At 34.9% G+C, this 24,493-nt stretch overlaps 2 protein-coding genes across 2 annotated transcripts; both read right to left on the reverse strand.

Moving 5' to 3' along the window:
* Nucleotides 1-600: 600 nt before the first annotated feature.
* LOC143174956 (UDP-glucosyltransferase 2-like) lies at nucleotides 601-2,285 on the reverse strand. Its single transcript, XM_076371209.1, has 2 exons — nucleotides 2,016-2,285; nucleotides 601-1,928 (listed from the first exon to the last, which is right to left on the reverse strand). Exons 1-2 carry the CDS (start codon nucleotides 2,167-2,169, stop codon nucleotides 1,846-1,848), a joined length of 237 nt encoding a protein of 78 aa, XP_076227324.1. The 5' UTR covers nucleotides 2,170-2,285; the 3' UTR covers nucleotides 601-1,845.
* A 4,494-nt stretch (nucleotides 2,286-6,779) lies between these two features.
* On the reverse strand, nucleotides 6,780-13,880 carry LOC116428737 (UDP-glycosyltransferase UGT5-like). The gene is made up of 5 exons (XM_031980770.2): nucleotides 13,237-13,880; nucleotides 10,964-11,334; nucleotides 10,141-10,360; nucleotides 9,834-10,053; nucleotides 6,780-7,602 (listed from the first exon to the last, which is right to left on the reverse strand). The coding sequence occupies exons 1-5, from the start codon at nucleotides 13,715-13,717 to the stop codon at nucleotides 7,305-7,307; spliced, it is 1,590 nt and encodes a 529-aa protein (XP_031836630.1). The 5' UTR covers nucleotides 13,718-13,880; the 3' UTR covers nucleotides 6,780-7,304.
* Between the last annotated feature and the right edge of the window lie 10,613 nt (nucleotides 13,881-24,493).

Raw genomic sequence — 24,493 nt, forward strand, 5'->3', positions numbered from 1 at the left:
TCCAAAAGAATTTATTTAGTAAAAAATAGAAAACGGAGTATATGTATTCGTGTAAATTTAGTAACCGTTCGCTTGGAATGCTCGTTCAGAATTAACACTAGAAGAGCGTGATTACAAAGAGCCCTGTGCGGAAGGGCAAAAATATGTTCTTGACCGTTTTGGGGGAAAAAAACCAGCAGACTAACGGTAAAGAACGGCAGTGACTCTGGTCGCAAAACTGACCATTTTATGACCCTTTCTTAGAACGCTTTCGTCGAACGTGTATAAAGACCACGATTCAAAATACACATCGTGAGTCGATTTATGCCAAAATCTGACAGCGCTATTTAGATTTTCTAATAATTTCTTAATTATTGTCCTTAAATCGCTGTAATTTATTCATATTCATTTTCACAAATAAGTACCTACCAATTCATGGAAACACTGCTTTCGCGAAAAGAAATTAATTACGTCCGTACAATCAAGCTAGGACTTGAAAAATCTGGGTTAACAAAAATAAAAATAAAACGGGAAATATAATAACATTTTATAAAAACGTTTCATTTTAATTGAAATTACTAATTGTTTTTTAAAAAATAAATATTTCATACTATCAGCATCATGAGTAACAACCATTTTTACAAGGAACAATTATATTATATTTTACAGGAATGCAGAATTCCATCTCTAATATTAACTCATACTGCAGGTACAATTAAAACAGTATTGTACAGTATACACTATACATCGCACGTGCACCAGACGACGCTATATTACACTATATTTTAAATGCTGTAACTGATATTGCACTTACTAATCACTCACTCATTCAACTTCGCCAGCAAATATTACGCCTATAAAAAAACTGCTTAAATTATTAGTACGCTAACATGTTTATGTTATTCGTATAATTCTGGCTTGTCCTGCGTATAAATTAATTTAGAAACACGTCGAGCATTCTGGTAACATTCGTACATTCAATGACTACTAAAACGATCGGTATGTTCCGCTGCAAAACACATGACAAGCATAATTTATAAATCGTATATAGGTACAACACTGTTTCTCCAATTTAAAGCTAATTAATTTTTCGCTTTTTTGTTGTTGCCATCAGCTGATAGCGTTTGTAAGATCGCACGAGCAGTGTCGTGACGATACTGGTTGTTTATGAAACTACTAAAACGATTACGATGTGGACTTTTTGTCGACGTGCAGATTTTTACTTTTAATATGAAAATATACTACAGTAGTTGTCACTCTCAAAATGTTAAAGATTGTTGTCATTCCTTATGTTAGAAGTAAATTGAATGTTACGGTGTGATATGTTGACATTTAACGACAGAATGATCCACATTAATTTCCTCCAAATTTTAAGTGTTTTATAATTGTTATAATGAATTTAGACAAACGTTGGTGCAATGCTACGTGTATATTGTAGTAAAAAGGAATTATTTTAAGCACATTATTTAACTAAGTTTTAAGCATTCCTACATTATTCGATTATAATTCAAAGGTGTTTATATTTTGGAAAGAAAGAACTTTCAGTTCCACGTTTATATGATCGATTTTATTGCTTAAAAATAATGGGAAAATAATATTGGATCACCTACTTCAATGTTACTTCATATTTACTTTAAAATCATTCATTCGTTAGTTGTATTGTAAAATGTACATACCACACGTATTATAAATATTGTGTATACTCACTGTTTGTTATTTATCAGTTCTAGTATAGCTTCCTCCAACTCCTGTCTCTGTCGTGATGGTCGTGATTTCTAAACGAATCTCAACCCGAAGGGCTTCTATCCTAAGCGCACGGTAATCTTGATCCGATAGTATCTAATGATGTACTAATCGTAATAATCCTCATGATAGTACCGAGAAATGTACCGTCTCTTCGGTACTCTGCAGACCTCCTTGATAAATGAACATCTTAACATTGAGATGTGCTGTGCAACAGTGAATAGCGATGAATAATTAGTAAATATAATCTATATAACATGAATTTACACGTTACTTGAACCATGGTAATTTACCAAGAATACTTTGTTGGGGAAGCCATTTTCCGAAAAAGATATTGTCACGTTTGATTGGCGGCTCTTTCTCGTACTTCCACACAACTTTGTAGGGCAATTTATCGAACACGTCGAAGAAAACCTGTAGAGTCTCTTTCGGCAGGTCCGAACTCATGGCATTGCTGCCGAGGCTGAAGTAAATGCATCCTTCAGTCGTTTGATCCAAGTAGCTTTTCAGATCCTAGTAAAAGAAATTCAGAGTACTTACTTGCTTTTGACGTTATCAAGAAACTAGCGCTAGGTGCGATTAAGATGGAGACTAAACGTAATAAGTGAATCATTTTCTAGGCAGATAACTCTATACATTTGTTAACAGTGAGTCATTAATATTCAAAATTTCACATTGGATGGAATTTAAGCAGGAGTTTCATGCATGAAGTCTTTTAAAACATAATAACGTGATCGTGGTAATTGATTTAGTGCGTTTATAAAGTACGGTCTTGAAGCATTGTTTTTATTTCAGGATTGTGGGTATATATGGTCAAGCGTGCTTGTGGGTGGCCGGGGTCGCCTTGTGACTTATTATGGTGCGAGTGGGACGGCTGTATGTGTAAGAAAGAAAAAGCGAATGAGATAAGCTTTAAAAGCGAGTGGGAATGCGTGCGCGGGAGATACTTCTGCGCGATTAGCAAGAGAACGGTTGTGTGCTTAGTGTAACGATAGTATTTTTTTCTGATGACTATTATAGTCTTAGTTAATAAATATAACATATGTGTATTAATAATAAATTAAATAATTATCAATTGTAGTTATTTTTAGTTATTACTAACTCCAAATACGTGCAAAAGGAAATCCGAATTTAAAGTAAATTTAACTTATATCCTAAAAAATGCATAACTTAAGGTACATGAAATTGAGAATATTTTTGCAAGTATTCTTTTAACATTTGGTTTACGAACATTTATTGGATACTTTATTTTATTAGTCCTGGAAAGATAAGCGTATATTCACATACATTTTGGAAATTTATAGGGGTGTGCAAAGTCCCAAAAATCGCGATAACTAGATGGTTATTTCTTGTTCGTTCTCCACAAATAAGAGCCAGTTTTCGAAATTTCGATTTTTTAGACTTCTCTGGGAACATCCATGTGTTGTATACCAGATGCATCAGAAAGAAATGCTACATTATGTGATTGTGCTTTGTTCTGGAAATCCATAATATTCTCGAAAATTCCGCTCATTTTCGGAATCTCGTTCTCACCTTTTAGATTCCGACAATGTGGAGATCTCGAACAGTTCGGGATTATAAGCCTTAAAAACAGAATTAACGTACGTATTCGGATAACTGTATCAATTATAATTGATTGAACTGTATCAGTTATAGTTCCAAAGACACAACAATAACAATGCCTGTCTCCATTGTTGTTCTTCTTAGGCCACTTCATTTTATTTCACAAAACACAACGTTCGCTAGTTCCTTTCAATCTCTTTGTACATCTTGCTCAACCAAACATTAATATATTAAAGTGAAAATTAAAATGTACCTATCATCGGCGCGTTGAATCTGTTAACGAAGGCGTACACATCGGGTGAGCAAAATATCTCGACCAGCAGAACGTCGAAATGCTCGTTGCTATTAGACGCATACAACCGTTTCATGTCCGCGTTGCTGAGCACGTTTTCCGCAAAAGCAATGTTCATGAATATAATGTGTTCCTCTTCGAACGTCAGCCAGTCAATTTTGCCGAACCGCAGCTTAATGGAATCGAAATTCCTGATGTTACTGTAGAATTGACCGACGTTGATTTGCGTGAAGTTCTTCCGATCCAGGTTCGGGATCGGATCCGCAATAACAAGCACGATGTCGTGCCCTCGTTTATTGAGTTACAACCATAATGGGCGGTATGGGATCTGATAACTATAGAAAGGCGTCAGAACTATCGCTAGAATCCTCGCAGACTGCAGCTGCCTGATAACGTATAGGATGCTCAAGACGAAAAGCGCGGCGGGCATAGTGAACTTCATGGAGATCATTGGAAAATTACACTGTGGAACAAATTTTTACCTATTTTACTTTTTACAATAACCACTAGGTGATTCTTATAGAGTTCCTTACCCTATTATGAAAATTTATAAAACAATTAAACATTATATATACATATAAGAAGTGACCGGGGTCCAGGTCTATACAGCGCGTAGTCACGGCTCTGACTTGCCGTGACCGGTGAGCAATGGCCGTGTGGCGCCAAAGTTTCGTGCACGCGCTCTTTACGGACATTTTCTTAACTTGTCGGAAAGAGGAACCGTTCACACGCTTCCCACGGATGGGTTTCTCTTCAGAAATGTCTGCAGAATCCAATGGCGCATAGTAAATTCGTGCTAGCCGACTCACTTTTCGTAGAAATGTAATAGAAGTGCATACGAAGCACGCGCATCTACCCTTTTTTAAACTTTTGATCATCATTACAAACATTTAATGATATAAAAAATTCAAAATTTGTATAGCTACGTGTTCGAGCAAGTTTCCTTTATTTTCTGCGATAAATTTTAAATGCCTACCGTTTTTAGTTTTCACGTAACACTTGGTTTCCTGAAAAATTTGACCGTTTCTACAAAAACCCAGTTTTTTCGAGAACTGGACGTGACCCAGCAATTTGGTTTTCGGATTCGCATTTAGGGCAAGGAACTCTATAAGAATCACCTAGTGGTTATTTTAAGAAGCAAAATAGGTTAAAATTTGTCCCACAATGTTATCAACTGCAAACGCTGGTTGCGGAACTAATCGTAACATGACGCGTGACAGTGAATTTGCAAAAGAACAACCTCACGAAAAAACGTTATCATGAAATAGAATTCGGTGATTAATATTCGCTGAGTCACGATGTCGAATTAGTATGTATCGTGTAATTGAACGGTCATATGTGTATACTCCCAAAGAAAAGACACGCGTGTGCTATCTTGAATTTCTCGCGTTATAATTATAATACAGAAAAGGTATAAATGATACAGAAAGACTATTTTCTACTAATATTTAAACACTACCTATATTGGAATTTTTACAAGATATTCTCGTTAGGGGGAATATAAACACAGAAATAGACGGAGACAAAATTATAGCACACTCAAGGTTTATTTTGTTTTCCTTCAATATGTCACGCGGTTTAAGGAAGTTATTGGCCAGTCAGTGTTCAGTGCTTCTTAATATTTGTATCTGTTGCATTTGGTGATTGTTCATGGTAAAAGATTGTCTGATACTGAAATAAATGCAATTCTTATTTTTAGAAAACGCAAAGTAACGATTACAGAAATTGCGAAAGAAATTAATCGAAGCAGAAAAGCTGTATATAACGTATTAACCCTTTGAACTCTGTAGACTCTGATATTGCACCAGTTATAATATTATATATTTTAATCAATCTTAAAGAAACCACCCTAAAATTATTCGATTTTCCGCACATCCAAATTTTCTACTAAGAAGGTGAATAAAAGATCAAAAGAATGTTATAGCATTTCTCATTTTCGCTTTGAATACTATAAAAATTAGTTGCAGTTGCTGATAGATTACAAAACAACCTGGAGTGCTAAGGGTTAAAAGATGTGGATAACTACGGTAAAAGGAAAAGCATTGGATGGCCAGCAGCCGTATCACACTGTGACAAGGTAGCAATACTTCGTGCTGCATCAAATTCTTGTGCCACTGTAAGAGAAACTGCTTGCAAAGCTGGTGTACATATTGATATTCAAAATATTCCACATGTGCTTCAAATGAGTAATATTATAAACCGATCAAAAATAAAAACCAAGCCATGATTAACAAAGAATTATAAGGAAGCACGCCTTGAATTTGCGAAAAAAAACATACACTGGAGGAAAACCTGGATGAATGTAATCTTTACAGATGAAAAACGGTTTTGTCTGGATGGTCCAGATAGTAGTGCATACTATTATCATGACATTCGAAAAGGGCAATTAATAAAAATTAGACTACAAATGAAAGGAGGTGGTATAATGATTTGTGCCGGCATATGTTACAAAGGGAAAACGAATATTAATTTTATACAAGGAAAAATGAATAGTGCAAGTTATTTGAGCTTAATTAAAAACCAAATTGATAAGTATGCACAATGCAGATATAAAATTTGTGTTCCAACAAGGTAATGCTGCCATACAAGCGGCAAAAATTATTTATGAATAGTTTTCAAAAGAGAAAATTTCTGTTTTGGAATGGCTGGTCTGTCCTCCGGACCTGAATATAGTTGAGAACTGTTGGGAACACTTCATATTTACTTAGGTAAATAAAATACATGAATAACAAATAGAATTCATGCGATGATTTAATATTTGCTATAACTCACATGAACTATGTATTTAACTGATTATTACAATGCATTTGGCTTTAATTATTTATATTCAATGCCATGTGTAATATTGTACAGTGTCTCCCGTACGTATTATGAAATAATTCCAGGATAAATGATGCATTTACTAGGTTGCATAACCTATATAAAATTATTCATATCCATGTAGGAAGTTTGCATAATATATGAAATAACGCGATTTTTAAGTAGGTGATAATACACATAAGACGGTCATTTTGATTTTTTAATAGTTTCTTAATTATTTTTCTTAAATCACTGCAATAATCATATTTATTATCTCAAGTGAGTACTTACGAGTCGTTGGAAACATTTGTTTTCTTGAAAGGAAATAGATATTATCGGTATAATCGGTAGAAACGATTGCTTTAAAAATCTGGTGCAACGAAAGAAAAAATAAAACGAGAAATTTAATAACATTTTATAAAAACCTTTCATTTTAATTGGAATTACTAATAACTTTTTACAAAACAAATATTTAATAGCATCAGTATCAACTTCTTACAAGAACAATTATATTTAAAAGGACTGCATAATTAGATCTCTAAGATTAACTCATACTGTAAGTACAATTGAAACAATATTGTACAGTATGCAGTATACATCACACGTACACGAGACGATATTATATTACACTATACTTTAAATACTGTAACTGATATCGCACTTGCTAATCACTCGCACATTTAACTTCGCCAGCTAATATACCATGCATAAAGAGATCCTTAAATTATTAGTATGCTAACATGTTTATGGTATTTGTACAATTTTGGCTTGTTCTACGTATCAATTAATTTACAAACACGTCGAGCATTCTGGTAACATCCGTACATCCAATGACTACTAAAACGATCGGCATGTTCCGCTGCAGAACACATGACGAACACAATTCATAAATGGTATCTAGGTACAACACTGTTTCTCTAATTTAAAGCTAATTAATTTTTCGCTTTCCTGTTGTGGACATCAGGTGATAACGTTTGTAAGATCGCACGACTAGTGTCGCGATGATACTGGTTGTTTTTGAAATTACTAAAACGGCTACGATCGTCAGGAACACCACGATGTCCATATCGCAGCGTTGGTACCACGGTTGATCAGCCAAAGTCGATCGAAAATGAGGGGCTCCTTTGTGACGGATCACGTATTCCGTCCACCACACCAAATGCTCTACCATATCGTAAGGATTGTCGTTCATGGTGTTTTTGAGTTCGATCATTTTTTCCTTGTATCTAGAAAGATAAACGTAGGCTTACAATCGCCGTACAGATTTTTCTCTTTAACATGAAAATTTACTACAATACTTGTTAGTCTTAAAATGATAAGTATTATTGCGTCTGCTATAATAAAATTGTATGTTACAGTGTGATACTTTGGCATTTTTAGACAAAACGTTTCACATTAAGTCACTCCAGATTTTAAGAGTTTCACAATTGCTACAATACATACAATTTTCAACAACTCTGACAAATATTGATACGAGGCTAAGTGTATATTGTAATAAAAAGAAGTCATTGTGAGAAATCATCATAATTCAAAGGTATTTATATTCTGGAAAGAAAAGAGTTTCGGTCTCCTGTTGATGTGATCGTTCTTCATCCTTAGATAAAGGTCCAGGATGGACATTTGGTAAATTGTTTTAGTAGTATTTGGGGATCTAGCGCGTAGATGGTTTCTCAGCAGAATGCATCTATATAGTAATCGCCCCTTTTATTATGGGGAGAAGATGGTTTGGGCTTTTTTTGCGTAATCTTCTAATAAGATCTTCTGAGTATAATTTAGTTGCTACGTCACTTGAATGATTTTCTAGTCTTGTTTTATGTCTGTCACATAGACGTTTTATTTTCTTTTCGATTGATCTGGTCTTAAGATCGTTACGTAATTGTTCGTTCCTCATGCATCAGTGCGTGTTTACAATTGTTCTTAGTATGATGGATTGCAGTACTTCTATTTTTGGCTATATTATGACTTTCGCGTGCCATGCCCCATAATGCCATCCCGTATGTCCAAATAGATTTTATTACTATTTTTAAAAAGGGTTTGTTGCTTATATCGAACCTTGCGTTTTTACTGGTGAGCTAGTACATCTCTCGTCTTTTAATGCGAATTTGATCTATTTTGGCTTTTATGTGTTGTTTTCATATCAGCTTTGTATCCATGTGTATACTTAAGTATTTCACTGTGTTAGTTTGGAGAATAAGATCATTGTTTGCAGTGACAGGTGGAACGATACCTTTTTTTTTAATGTAAATGTAATATGCTTGCACTTATCAGCATTTACTTTTATTTTCCAGTTTCTTAGCTATTGGTCGATTTTTAAAATGTGTTGTTAGAGCTTGGAGTAAGCTGTTTTAGGATCACAGTGAGCAGGTAGGACTGCAGTATCATCCGCGAATATAAATATTGTGGTTTCGTAAGTAGTGGGGACATCTGCTGTGTGTAGCGTACAATATAGGACCTAGTACACTGCCTTGTGGTACTCCTACTTTGATATTACAGATTTCCGAGAGGAAGTCCTGAATTTTAACAAAGAATGTTCTGTCCTCGAGGTACGATTTTAGTAGTTGATGGTAGGATGAAGGAAAGTTTTTCTTGATTGTAAGCAAAAGGCCTTCGTGCCGTACTCTGTCAAAGATTTTTTCTATATCTAGAGAAAGGGCAGTGCAGTACTTTCTTTGTTCGAATGAAGGAACGATTTTGTTAGCTAGTCTATGTACTAGCTCAGTAGTCGCATATTTATTTCTAAAGTCAAACCGGTGGAATGATATTAGATTTTTCTTGTCAATTATTTTGTTTATTTAGCTAGTATTTAGCTAATATTATTTTTTCAAGTATTTTGGACAGTAAAGGAAGAAGCGAGATCGGCCGATGTGATGATGGTAGATGAGGGTTTTTTTTTGTTTTCGGTAACATAATAATAATTATAAATTTCGTGTTGCATGTTCGAAGATTTTGCCCCGTAGTAAATTTTTTTGGAGTCCCATAGGTTATGTTTAGATCCATAGTACACTGATTTTTCGTTTCTTTATTGTATCGCTTCTGCTGCTTCTAACAGTCAATTCGTTAGTTTCCATTAAGTCTGTCGTATTTATTGAATTGTTATTCTTGGTTTTTTGTCTAACAGAGTAGTTCTCCCCAGTTTTGGTGAATTTTAACTGGAGGTTGCCATTTTGTGCCATTTAAAATTTGAACTTATCAAACGGCAAATTCTTCTGTCACTTACTTACACTAGCTGTGAGCGAGTAGATACACAAGTACACAATGCAATGATAACCGATAGCTTCGCGTAAACACGTCTGCTCACTTTGGATTTTCGGGTGAGACTACCATAGATATCATAGAATACCAAAGTTTGATCACTTATTTCACTACTACTGTACATTTTCTCAATAAAATCATTCATTTGTTAGTTGTGTGATGAAAAGTACATATTACAGATATTATAAATACTGCGCATACTCACTGTTTGTTATTCATCAGTTCTAGAATAGCCCCTTCCAATTCCTCTCTTGTGATGGTTGTGATTTCTGAACGTATCGCGACCCCAAGGGCCTCCATCCTACCTACTTGGTAGTCCTGATCTGCTAATACCGGAAATCCTAATAACGGTACCGTGAAATGTACCGCTTCTTCGGTACTTTGTAGACCTCCTTGGTAAATGAACATCTTAATATTGGGATGTGCTGCATAATAGTGAATAGCGATTAATAATTAATAATTAAAGTCTATATACCATGAATTTACACGTTACTTGGAGCATGAGATTTTACCAAGAATACTTTGTTGGGGAAGCCATTTTCCGAAAAAGATATTGTCACGTTTGATTGGCGGCTCTTTCTCGTACTTCCACACAACTTTGTAGGGCAATTTATCGAACACGTCGAAGAAAACCTGTAGAGTCTCTTTCGGCAGGTCCGAGCTCATAGCGTTGCTGCCGAGGCTGAAGTAGATGCATCCTTCAGTCGCTTGATCCAAGAAGCGTTTCAAATCCTACCACAAGGAATTGAGAATACATACTTGCTTTCGACGTTATCAAGAAACTAGCACTATTTGTTATCAGTGTATCATCAATATTCAAAGTTTCATATTGGACAGAGATTTGAACATAAGCTTCATAAATGAAGTTTTTCAGAACATGATAACGTGAGGATCACATTAGGTATTAAATTTTTTTAGTGCATTGTTGAAGTACGGCGCTGAAGCATTATTTCTATTTCTGGATTGTGATACATTTTTCTGCCCTACTTAGTCCTGATTTATAATTTAATAAATTGTAGCAGCATGTAAAAGTATTATTGAGAAATCGAAATACAAGCAACGCAAACTATCCTAATTAAAAAGATCTAAATAATTATTTACTGTATTATGTATTCGAATTTTGGCAGTTGAGATGATAATAACTGGGCGACATGTTCTTATGCATTCATGGCGACTATGAAGATCCAAAACTATCGATCGCACTTCATGCGCACAGTTTAAGAAGGTATATCGTATAACCCAAGTGTAATAAATAGTGTATAATTATAATATTCAAATCGCATAAAAATCCGCAGTATAACAATATCTGTCACAGTAAAATGAATAGTATTATACCTGGGGCAACGGAATCTGTTTTTCCTTGACGTGGAAGGAGGTGAACGTGATCATGTTTGCCAGTTTTGGTCGCGCGGGAGTTATAGCATCGGCTTGATTGACAAATATAAGGCTGGTGTTCTTCAGTATGTCGAGTAGTGGAGGCAGAGGCTTCTCGAAGTACTTTTGCGCTAATTTTTGTTGCTCGGGAAATAGGTCACGGTACAAAATATGCACAATACGATATAGGTTCACAAAGTTCTGTAGCCTTTTCCAAAATGGCTGATGCGTTCCTACGTTTGCTTCCATTTCCCAGGTGTATTCGTGTGATGGCAATACAAGGCCGCCGAGAGCATGTTCATTGAGTGCAAGCACCCCTAATGAACTTAATCCTAAAAACATGCGAAAGAACGAAATTATTTTATATAATAATTTTTTTGTTAAAATATTGTCATTGTAGAGGGAGATAGATAATTTAGTATTGCTTTCCTTTTGCTTTCATTTCGTCCAATTTTTATTTCTTTCTACAATGAATAATTGTTATACTATATAGGATCTATAAAAAAATTAAGTAGCAACTAGGCAGTTTAAGGGACAGTATTAATGACAGCATTCTGAGTAAGGTTTCAACACGCCTGGGTCTTTCCTGCTCCTAGTCAGTTCCGCGTGAATTTGCATAGATATAAGTATCCGTTAAACTTCTTGTACTTCTCCCGGCGTCTAAGGCACGGGTCTACCAGTTTGCGTCACTGACGAGTCTACCGGTTGACCCCGGAAGAAACGCCTCTTGTTCCACTTTTTATCCTAGTAAGTTTTATTTTTTTATCCTAGCAAAACCTTTTATCTAGTAAAACCTAGTCATCTTCAATCTTGTAGAATGTTTGAGAAGCACAGAAAGAGTTTTGTCATTTTGATTATTATCTACATGGACATAGGTGTGTATATTTCATCTTTTCCAATGACTTTACTTTCCTCTATACAAATGACTGTTATTTGGCACTAGCATCAAAAACACGTAACAATATGTTTAGTATTCCGCACCGTATATACAATGTACCGTACTTCTGTTAATAATAAAGTAGATAATTATCAATTGCAGTCATTCTTATTTATTGCTAATTCCAAGTACGTGCAAAATCAAATCTGAGTTTAAAGAAAATTTATCTTATATTCTCTAAAATGCATAACTCCAAGTACATGAAGTTAAGAATATTTTTGCAAATATTTACTTAAATCCCCAGGACTTGATGGCTGTTTTGTGACTATCTTCGATGAGTATGAGACAGTTTTCAAAATTTCGATTTTTTAGACTCTTCTGGAAACATCCACCTGTTGCTTAGGTGATGTATCAGGAGGAAATGGTATATTATATGATTGTGCTTTTCTCTGAAAATTCATAACATTCTCGAAAATGCCGAATCTTTCCAGAATGCGGTCCCGAATATCGAGATTCCGAGAATTTCGAAATTTCGCACTGTTTAGAATTGAGAGATTAAAAAAAAAATTAATGTACGTATTTGTATAATTGTATCAGTCAAAATCGACGAAAACTTTTATGAAATAATGTTAAAAAATTTAATATCCGCCAAATTGTCGGTTTGCGTAAAGCTATTGTTAATTGTGGGTTGCAGAGAAATCTATTCACTCATTAGAACTGTTAATTATATATTTGTAGACTGTATGTTTGTTGCACGTCTGTAAAGTTTGTGACTTTACGTAACATACCGCTGTATCTGTGAAATAATTAATTTTATCTGATCTGTTTATGTTATTAAAACTAAAGAGAATTATCTCGTCTATGACGTCCCCCGTAAATATTGTTTGTGAACATCTGATAGCTGTCACAACTAGTACTGTTATCAATTTCGCATTTGCATCTTCGCCTTTATAAATTTGACCATACATATACACGTGTGCAGACATATATTTAGGCAAAGAAATATATTCTTGCTAGATATCTGTAAAAGCAAATATTCCGCAAATTCCAAAAATATGTACGCAATTATTTGAACAAAATTAAATATAAAATACATATCAACATCACACTATAAAGGATTAATACAGGATTAATTAAATACACCTAAAACAATTTCTATTATTTTTCCACAATTTTCAATGATTTTCTCATTTAGTCTCTTAATTTGAAAGATACAAAAATAGTAACTCCCATTTGTATTATTGTTTTTAACTCACTTCCTTTGATTTCGTAAAATACGGCGTTCGCAGTTCTTTTCAATTTTCTACATTTTTGTTCGAACAAACACTAATTTATCAAAATGAGATTTAAAACTTACCTATCATGGGCGCGTTGAACCTGTGAGCGAAGACGTACGTGGCAGGGACCGCCAGCATCTCGACCAGCACAACGTCGAAATGCTCGTTGCTGTTAGGCGCATACAACCGTTTCATGTCCGTGTTGTTCAGCACGTTCTCCGCGAAAGAGGTGCCCATGGCCATCAAATTTTCCTCGACGAATGTCAACCACTTCACTTTGTCAAACCGCATCTTAATGAAGTCGATCTTCCTTATGTCACTGTAGGACTGGCCAACGTTGATCTGCGTAAAGTTTTTCCGGTCCAGATTCGGAATCGGATCCGCAGTAACGAGCACGACATCGTGCCCTCGTTTATTCAGTTCTAACCACAGTGGACGGTACGGGATCTGATGACTATAGGAAGGCGTCGGAACGATAGCTAGAATCCTGGCAGACTGCAACTGCCTAATGACACATAGGATGCAGAAGAGGAAAAGCGCGACGGACACCGCGAACTTCATAGCGACGCGTTAGAGAACAATCGACTGCAGACGCTGGTCGCGGAGGTACTAATCATAAAACATTACGTCCGCACGGATTTTCTGAAGAAGAGCTTTATGCGGGAACGCTATCGGCAATAGACTCCTATAGTTAGTATTGGTCGAGTCATGCTGTCGGACTAGGATTGTGCAATTCATAAGCAAAAGGAGTAAGCTTGGTGCAAAGTTGTCAAGGCAGGGTCACTTTAATTGGTACATAGGTGGAGCCAGTGGGCTGGCTAACAGGTTTCAAACGTATTCGAAACTTGCGTACACGATTGGTATAGGTGTATTGTGTGCTTTAAGGCTTTCGCGACTAACATCCATTTGAGTTTTCTGTTTTTCTTTACTCAAGACATAAAGTGTTGAGCGTCAGTAATATGTAATGCCATTCGAGAAACTATTAACTACTTGTGTTGATAGCTTTTTAACTTGGCCATGCATGACAAATCCGTTTAGAACAATTAATGGGTGAACCGTTATGCTTGAAATTGTTTGAGTAAGATGTTTAGACGGGAGCGTTGTGATAAAAATCTTTTGTTTATAATGTTTCTGTTAATGGTACTAACACTGAACTAGTGAGCAATTTTTTCTTATTAAAAATTCTGCATATGTGCAATTTATCATATAATGATATTTAACACTTATTTTGGTGTTAAATAAATTTAGTTTATGTCACTAAATCTGTATGATACCTGTAAGAAGTGATGTTTCTTGAGTCTTTCTCGTTCGTCTGAGCTGTCCAAAATTTTTGTGGCCAGGTTGTTGGGGTGATTCTTCAGTCTTTGTTGAGATAATCTACTTTGTTTTGCAATTTCCTCTTTGACAGTGTGTATACCGGTTTCCTTATATATTTGATTACGATATACGATTCCGCGTTCAAAATAGATCTCGGTTGGATTGGAATGGGTCTCTGGTTGGATTCTAACTGTATTGTTTCCTTCAATTTTTATACATATTATATTGTAGCGAGGCAAAATATTCGGGAATTTTCCATAGTACACTTTCTCGCGCCCCGCCGAGGCCGTGCGAGTCTGGCTGCGGTCAGTTCACGCATCTGGCAGCCAGATTCGCACGAGCCAGGGTTTTTCCAGCCAGCCACGCGGACACTTTCTCCGGGATTTTCGCGCGCTTTTCAGGCGCGCTTTTCCTCCCGCGCTTTTGGGGTTCGCGTGGCTTCCTTCCTGTCCTTGTCTAAGGACAGGGGGATATAACCCGGAAGACCGGCGGGACGACTCTCAGTTCTCAGCTATCCATCCGCCACTGACAGTGCCCCGTCACTCGGTCAGACTCAACTTCGCTACAATGCTACATCGCCCGAACGCGAGTCCACCCTTTTGTCGACTTTGTTCGCTAGTGCGTCGCGCTCTCCCCACACTAACCACCTCAATATAATTTACCTCTAACTTTGTTAGCACTTCAGATAGTTTTTAAATGTTGCTGACGTTGGGTATTATGATTACATGTGGTTTTCTAGGCTTCGGTTTTGCTTCCATTGCTTTATCATCAGCTACATTTTGTAAAATTTCAAATCTGCTAAACGTAATACTGTTGTAGATACCTGTATTATCAGCTGTGGGTGGCGAAACCGGACTGAGATTGTTTTTGTTTTCCTTCGATATTACTTGTAGCGAAAGATTCTTGTCCAATAAAGTTGTCGCTTCTCTTATTCTTTTGGACTGGACTACTTCCCAGCTTTCCTGGAAGTCTTTCTTTGAAATATATGTTGACTGTACGTCTTCGACGTTGAGATTTATTATTTGGTTTATTATGGTATCGGCTAATCTAGTGGTTTTGTTGTGTGTTATTTGTGTTTTACCTTTTGAATTCTGTACTACTTTTTTAATGCTTCTCAACACTGAACTACCGAGCAGTAAAATTGATTATTCTGTATTTCCTTATATAATGTATAAAAATACATTTATTGAGTGTTCAGTTGATTTATATTCTAGTTTTTATGTCTCTAAATCAATTTATTGAATAATTTCTCAGAAAATCGTCTATATCTTTTCGATAATAACGAAATAAGTGACATGAAATGAGTTATTTTGACCCATTTGGTAGTTCTAGTGTTAAAGTAGATGCTGTCTTTTTTGAAGTGTTCATTAATGTTTAACTGTAAGATAATGTCGCTTACGCTCGCACATGCATCTTTGCTATATTTATGTGTATTATCTTTGAGTGTACTTATCTTTGCTGTCTGATAGTTAAACGTATAAATTTCTACTTCTCAGAACGCGTGCAATATCTGTTGCAATTTAATAACACATTTGTAAACACATCTTAACTGTTTGACTACCGGAACAGGACTCCCACCGGAGCAGTTAAATATATTTTTTGCAATTCCTCTATAAAAACTCCCAGAGTGCGTCTATTGAGACTTTAATTCATTTACCATTCAATTTGTGCATTGTCAAATCAATTTTTTAATACATTCTCAGAGGAACTTCTGTTATCTTATCTATATTATTTTGTTGCTATCGTTAAACTAGTATTTTATACATCATGCTAAATAACATAACTCTACCGTATTTTTAATACTTCTTTTTCGAATATGAGGGAATAATATTGTTAATTTCGGAAACCGGTATCACTTCACATTCTAGAATCGAATACATTTTAATACAGTCAATTTTTTATTCATATTTATGGTGATACAGCATTTTTTATAATTGTTTTACGGTTGCGTATCATGTTTTGTTAAACCAATTACAATGTTCTTTGTAATCACAAGCTAATTAAAGCTGGCACACAATTAAATTAATTACGGTAACTGAATAAAGAGATTCATAAACTCTTTAATATTATTAATAGTGCAGTATAAAGTGATGAATTTCAGCCAGATATATCCTATAAAATGATAAAACATTTTTCATTTTTCAAATACACAAAAAAATAGTTTGATATTTGATGTCTTAAATACTGGTTGTATATTATTATTAAAATTATCATCTAATTTTTGGAAATATAAGCAGGTGTTGAATCTTATGGTAAAATTGAGCTAACATAAGTAACAGACACATTAGCCAAGTTCCATTTAATAAATACCTAATTGAAATCAAAATTAATTTCTTAAATATAGATTACACGAAAGTATTTATTTTCACTTTCAACCTACTTTTTTTCTTAAATTCAAGTTGCTACATTCTCTTTATACTGTCAATTCAGAGTCACTCTATATGGAAGAGTTACGTGGAAGAGTTGCGAGTCATCAATATTGACTTCATTGAGCTTATCGTGACGAAGATAAGAAAAAAGTAACTCTTGTTGGTGTGTGTATATGCTACAGAGAAATGTTTATTCTACATATTCCCATTATCAGTTTCGCAATAAGAGGCCTGCAACTTCTGTCGATGCACGGCTTTCTCATGACTGTTTCAATGCCAACAAATTAGTTTAAAGTTTCCTTGTATCTTCTAGAGTAATCTTGCGCGAGGTATGTTAGTTTTGAGCAACTCATCTAGTAGTAATGAAAATATTCTTGGTGGTTGAAATCATTTTTTTTAAGCTTACATACATATAACAGTTTCTAACATCACAAAAATATGATCAGTTGTATTCATTTGAATTTAAAGAACTGTGAAAAGTTTTATAATAGATCATACAAGAAAATGATCATGACAGAGAGGAAATGATAGCGAGGAAAATTTTGATGGAATCCATCAGTACAATGAGATCATTGGAACAGCGCATGCTTGATAGGTCAAACACTAACAATAAGCGTATTTAATCTACGGATTTCCCATTTGACTGTTGCGCTTAATGACGCAAGCTCAGGTATTTTCTTCAAGAAAATCAGCTGAATTTACTACGTCGTTCATAATAATTTCAACGGGAAATAATTATTGAAGAAGATAAACTTTGACTTTATTAACACACTGTATTTGGTTGTATCGAGATAAATGTAAGGTGAGAATAGAAATAGCTCTAATATGTTAACTCTTCAGCTTAAGACGAATAGACAAATTCTACATTTCATTTATACATAATTTTATCAACAAAGAACATTGTTCCAGCGTGTACGTCGCGGAAACAGGCCCCCAATAAACAAATAAAGATTAATATTTAATTTCATCCGCAGCCCTGGAGAAATTAAGGTAATTCTCCTTTTTGTCAAACGATCTGCCTGTCCAGAGGTATAACTTTATAATTTCTACAGAAGAAAATCGTATCCAAATTAGAAGAGACGGCTGGCAATCTGCACAATGAATAATATTTCATATGCAAGTCGCCAGCATCTTTTTTGAGAACCTTTTCATATTTTATTTTTATTCATAAATAGCACATCGTCGAGTTTTCTACCGCCTTAACAGCTAATTGCATCGCCATAAACGTGAATTTCCAAAAGACCTCGAGAAATTCCACCACGCTGCCGAATTTACCTTATCCTCATCATACTACCTCTTCTTGAGAGCACGGAATAGGTCAGTGTCAAGAAGTTGATATTTGATTGGTCAAGATATCACCATCAATTAGAAGTCAGTTTAAAAACATCTACAGTAAGAAGAACACCTCCTAATAGACTCCGGAATATCCGTCCTCACGAGAGGTGGAAACCCAGAAATCCACCCGACATTCCGTCATAACATCCACACTTACACACACACGTACATTCAATCATTCACGCATCATTCATTAAGTACTAATAATTAAGTGTTTTGTTTCTTAAATATATTGTTAATAGTTCAAACCGAAGTCTTCATCACTGGTATCCACTTACATCAACAATCACTCCTTATCTCCATAATCGGTCATAGGGAGAATCATTCAAACTCACGGTAGGACCCTGGTCGAAGTCGAGACTTACAACCTCGACTTCTATTGTTGGCACTGGCCGCAACCTCATCGTAAAGCGTAATAAATATACGAACGAACAATCATGATAGATCGATTGAGTAATTAAATGACACGGTTGCAGAGTTCATCACAATTTAGCGTTGCATAATACATAAATAGCAAATGTGTTATACATTGCTTATTGTGTAACCTGCCATGTGCAATATTTACCATTGCAGAATGACTTGACAATTATTGAAGCTATATCGTTGGATGAAATGTGTTTCATAAGTGACACGCGGAGAGCATCTGGATTATTCAATGATTAGCATGTTCACATATGCTCTATAAACACATAGGTTTACTTATCGTTTTTCTTCCGTTATCATAACGTTACTGAAATGCCAATAGTAGGAGTATTTCCACATCGTTGTTAACCGTAAAATAAAAACAATAGAGAAATCATACTACAATTATGTATAAATTAGTGTTTCAGAGAAACTAGTAATACATCAATCTCTGTGTTGATTTATTAATATTAATTGAGCAATGTGCCTTAAAGCATTATCTGTTTCGAACGACCTTTTAGTATCAATAACTAATACAAAGGTATGTAAATGAAGTCATAATATTTTTTTACATTGCATACTATTGTTCACAAGTCATAGAATACCTGAAGTTTCTTATACAATAAAATATGTTTACACAATAAACTTGTGATATTAATAAATTTATATTTTAATTTATATCACAATGTACTAATGTCATGAATAAACTGCGGATTATTCTACACATTTCCATTTTCGTAGATTATTTTATAAAGATGAATCTACAGTAGAAAAGTTGTTCTCGTTAATTAAAAGATACTTTAGAGCAAGAACAAAGTAAAAATGTTATTAATTTTAGTTTAAGATATACAACTATTTACCTACATCATATTATTTGGAATAATCAACAGTAAATAATCTATTTTATTTTAAGTCGTCTACGTACTTTCTAAATTAGAATATTTGATCGAATCAAGTTTCCGAATCAGTATACAAAAGCGATATCTTATTTGAAAAGTATTTCCAGTCTTATATTGAGATATTTCTATTTGCCCTTGCTGGGTAAATCCTATGCACGCAAAGCAGCAGCTTGAATGATCAATATTTCGAATGACGCGTTTTGTTATATTTAAATAATCAAGCTTAAACTCCAAATAAATTGACTTCGTTAAATATTATGATTTCTTGCGACATAGCACTGTTCCGTTTCTCAATTTAGTATTATCACCCAGACATATTTTATGTACATATTTGAAATAGCTGTGTAAAATGCTCCATTTTATGATTCAGGTCATGAGTATAAAAATATTCTATTTCTCGACATTTTGCTACCAATGTTAAATTCTGTTTCACTCGAAATGTATGTGGAATAATATTATAAATAGTTATTTAAATATTTTTTTAATTATTTCTTAAAAATTATTAATGATATTGAAGATTATAGGAACTAAAGGAATAGGTAATATTTTACAATTTTAAGACGATCAATAGGAAGTGATAACAAACTGGATAATGGAATGAGAATTTAAAGGTTCGTTTCCAAACGAAACAAATACAGTACTAAAAATATCCTTGAAGATTATAGTGTCTACACAATTTCACAGTTGGGTTATTAAAATATTTATTAAGAATTTTTAAATTGACAGGTTTATTAATAGTTTCTTCTTAAACATTCACATCATATTTGGAAATAAGTATGTAATCAGGAAGCTATAAGGGCCAACTATCTCAATAATCACTATCCCATACAGTTCTAGAAGAAAAAGAAACTGTCTGTCTTTAAACTGCAGAAGATTTAAGAATGAAATAAAATTTATTAGTACATTATTAAAAGCATTTATTAAGAGGAGTTTTTACAATGCTATTACAACAAAATAGTATAGTGTAGTGGTGGTTTTACTATTAGATGATATTGAAAATGTGGATCTTTAGTAAAAAGAGAATTAGGAAAACAACAATATATTTAATAAGATAAAGGAAACAATACGGACAACACGTAAAATACAACACACGACTCTCGCACCAAAAATGTTCTACTCCGCTGTCGCTCACCAAAATGTCCTCATGCACGCATTTCCACTCGCTTTTATCACACACCCCCATTCGCTCTGTCTTTCTCACCCTTGCACCCTTCTCACTCGCATCTTTCGTCCATGGTCAAAATTCACGCAGTCACGTACACGCTTTTCTCACGGTTCAGTCGCTCAGTTCCAGACACTCTTCCTCGCATTCTTTCAGCCACTCGAAATTGTCTAAACGCAGTCACACTATTTCCCAAACATCCCGGCGCCGGTCCGTCGCAATACGACCTGGTCGCCCTTACGCACGCACAACAAACCATTCATCCTACAATAAATATTCTAGATACTACAATAGTAACTTTGTAAATATAAGATCATAAAATGTAAATTCCTTGTTTTACCTAACTTTATGTCATAAAACAAAGTCAAGTACAACAAACTATGTTAATGTGTAATGTAGGTCAATGGACCAAAGAAATTGTTAATTTTATGTATCTGGTTTGTAAGGCCAGATATTTATTGTAACTTGGTTGCACTGGCGTACTGAATAAGTTTTGAATAATTAACAAGGCTTGGCTTGATTTATCGGACTGTGTGTCCCTTTATTTTGTTGTTGATAATACTTGTCTTAATACTATGATGGTGCTGTCTTGATGAACTCTGGATAATTTGTACAATCGAGCGTGTCTTATACTAATTGTGGAGATGAGGGTGTGTACTGTTTCGTGTGTATGTTAAAAAGTGGGAAATATTTTCGTCCAATGAAGTTGTTGGGGGTTGAATCTGCTGTCTTGTGGTCACGCCTTGTAGGGTAAGTCGGACAGGTCAAGTCAGGTATCGTCAGTAGGAGTGTGGAGTACCGTTAGGGTGTCGTGAAGCTAAGCCGTCCTTTGTGTATTGAAAATGTCTGAATTTGTTTGTTTTATGGTGTCTCGAATGGTTAGGGTTTTATTTAATGTGTCCGGGCCTTTTTCTCTATCGTAAAAACTAAATGTTCCTTGACTATGCAAACGGGACGATGAGGGTTATTTCTTAACTGTATGTATTCTTAACAAACTACAATAACCACTTACGATGTCCAATTTTAACGCGTTGACTGTCACATAAATCAAATACGATTCATATCACATTTGTTCATGTGTGCATCGCATGTTCCGAGAAGAAAGTTTTACTGACTTGACCGAGCGGTGCATACGTGATCCACACTTTAAAAATTTACATACAAGGGAAGGTAATAAAAAAAATTTTTAAATAATTTTTTCAAATTTTCGAAGTTTCGAAAAATTGTATTGTGAAATTTTATAGACGTAAAACAACGATGTATTTCTTGTTTAAACTATTTTCCGTTATTTCTTCCTGTTCTCAAAATAATCCACGGAAAGGAAAATGATTTTCTTCAAGAGGTGGTTTTACTCCTTCAATCTTTTTCAATCGAATTTCATTTTGAATTTCATTTCTCCATTAAAAAAATGCTGAACGCTAAATAATGCTGAGTGTTAAAATGGCACCTGAAACTCACCGATTTTTGGGGATATTTTTCAATTTACCTTAAAAACTAAACGTCTAGAAGAAAATCTAATTTCAGGATGCGAGAGAGCAGATTATCTACTTTATAAAATCATTACAATCAAATGGAAACATGACTAATGGTTGACTTGAGGTTCATATATAATATCGCACACCGAGAAAGTTAGTGCATTAAGGGGTTAACACGTTCTGTGCTACGGAAATTTCGGTTATATTTTGCTTATGAACTGTATTGATTTTTTAAATAAAATATTAAGTCGTATTCGAGTTATTAGAATTTTTATATACTTTCATATATTTTCTTATATTTTCGTTACTTTGTAACGTATACCGTTATCCGTGGTCATGTGTTCCTTAAAAATATTTTCTTACAAAAATTGGTGTACACTATATGCGGTACACATGGCACTGAACTATTAATAACAAAATGTGAGCATCCCCTGTGCACATTCAGCTTATTGGCAGTCCGCATACACCTGAGAAGCCTATCGTAGATTCAAATCATCCGGTACGATGTCTGAAATTAGTATCAAAGGCCAACACTCGACGGTTGCGCCATTGCACGCGGCAAACCGTGACAATTGATTTTGATAGAGGCGGTGTAGCGGCGGGCTAGGATCGGGTCACGGTCAATTTACGAAGGGATACGCGAGAGCAGGCGGCTCGTTCAAGTAAAACCATTTTCGGTTACACAGTGAAATTCATTGGAAAGTAAGAAAGTAGCGTGCCACGCGAAAAACCACTATCAACGACCTCCGGATCGTCTGTTTTTCTCCCGGGACCGGTTATTTCCCGCAGCGGCGCTTTTCCGGGCAATTCGCCGAAGCCACGGCGCGGAAAGTGAAATCCCACGGCGAGCTGTCGCAACGTAAACGCGAAGCAAAACGATTTTCTGCGTCCGGCTTTGTCAAGTTTCTTAACCGGTCCTTCGCGCGTGGGATACTGTTCTTCCCCGTTAAATCACCGATAATTGCCCGGTTGCTGTACCGTCGCGCGAGGAATTCAATTTCATCGAAGTCGATAAAAAGTCCGTTCCGGACAGCTTTTCACGCGAGGACGCCAAAATTGGATTCCTTCGGACGATTCCGCCGTGCCGCGCCGGTTTTCATCGATCGCACGCCTATCTTCTCCGCCGATGGTCCGAGTACACGCGAAACGTGCTGCAAGCATTATATATTATATATATTATGCTATTATATAATTATATATATATTATAGTATACATATATTATGTATATCAGATATTGTATATTGAAAAATACGCGTTTTATTAATTTATTCCGCATATAAAATAAACTACTTACAGCTAATCAACTACATAGAACTGTAGAATTAATGTACCCCCTCTTCGTAGACACCAATTAAAATGTCATTAAATTTTCTTCGAATAATTCCTACTTCCTGCATCCTGTGATTCAATGTTTCTCTTGGAAATGCTAATTTTCATAAAGTCATGTTCGGTAATAAAACGTTAAGTAATAGATCTGATTCTCAGTATTTTAGTAATGTTAAATACAAAGATATAATCCGCATTAAAAGTTGCTATTGGTCATTATAAATAATTATCTATGTGAATGATTTTAACACTAAAATATAAATTTTAAGTGACTTTGAAATTTCTGAAATTCTTCCATCCAAAAACCTTTTGTTTATAAAGTTTTGGTACTAGTTTCTTCTGTTCATTCCATTTACGCATGATTCACTGAGCTTGACGCCACTGGAAGTGAAGACAAAAAGGAAAGCCAAAAAATGTAGAAGACGTAACCCAGACGTATTTATGTAAGTGGTGGGGATAGAATATATTTTTTGCATAAGTGCCAATAAGTACCAAAGTTTTTGTACATCTCCACAAATATCAGATACAATAAAGTGTTAATTTTTCCTCAAAACCATGTTTGCAGGTAAAGTGTGTATTGTACTCAAATTGTAAGTTTAAATGTTTTCGTATACAAGTATCAAAATGATTTCAGCGGACTCTTCTAGTCGCTTAACCCCTCGTCTTACGATTTATTTCGTCTAAAACGTCCCTGTTTACATTTTATACCTTCATCGCAACTTTGTGGACACAACAATTACAAAGAAAACTGAAGTATAGGTTCAATTAAAATTAATTATGAAATAAGATAATTATTTCAATTAGAATTCGGCAGCTTTATGAAATAATTTAGAAAATCAAGTGCAGGCGAGATTCTTCACTTCAACTTAACACTAGATTTATGGTCATTTACTGTACACTCTGTTCTATTATTCTTAGAAAAATCGCTGTTCATTCATTCAGATCTTATAAATTAAAGGTTTAACACTGAAACTACTAGACAGGTCGAAATGATCCACTCCTGATTTCTCTTTTTGCAATTATTGGAAAGATAACAGAAGTTCGTCTGAGA

This window comes from Nomia melanderi, chromosome 10, assembly GCF_051020985.1.
Source record: "Nomia melanderi isolate GNS246 chromosome 10, iyNomMela1, whole genome shotgun sequence".
Classification (NCBI taxonomy): Eukaryota; Metazoa; Arthropoda; class Insecta; order Hymenoptera; family Halictidae; genus Nomia; species Nomia melanderi.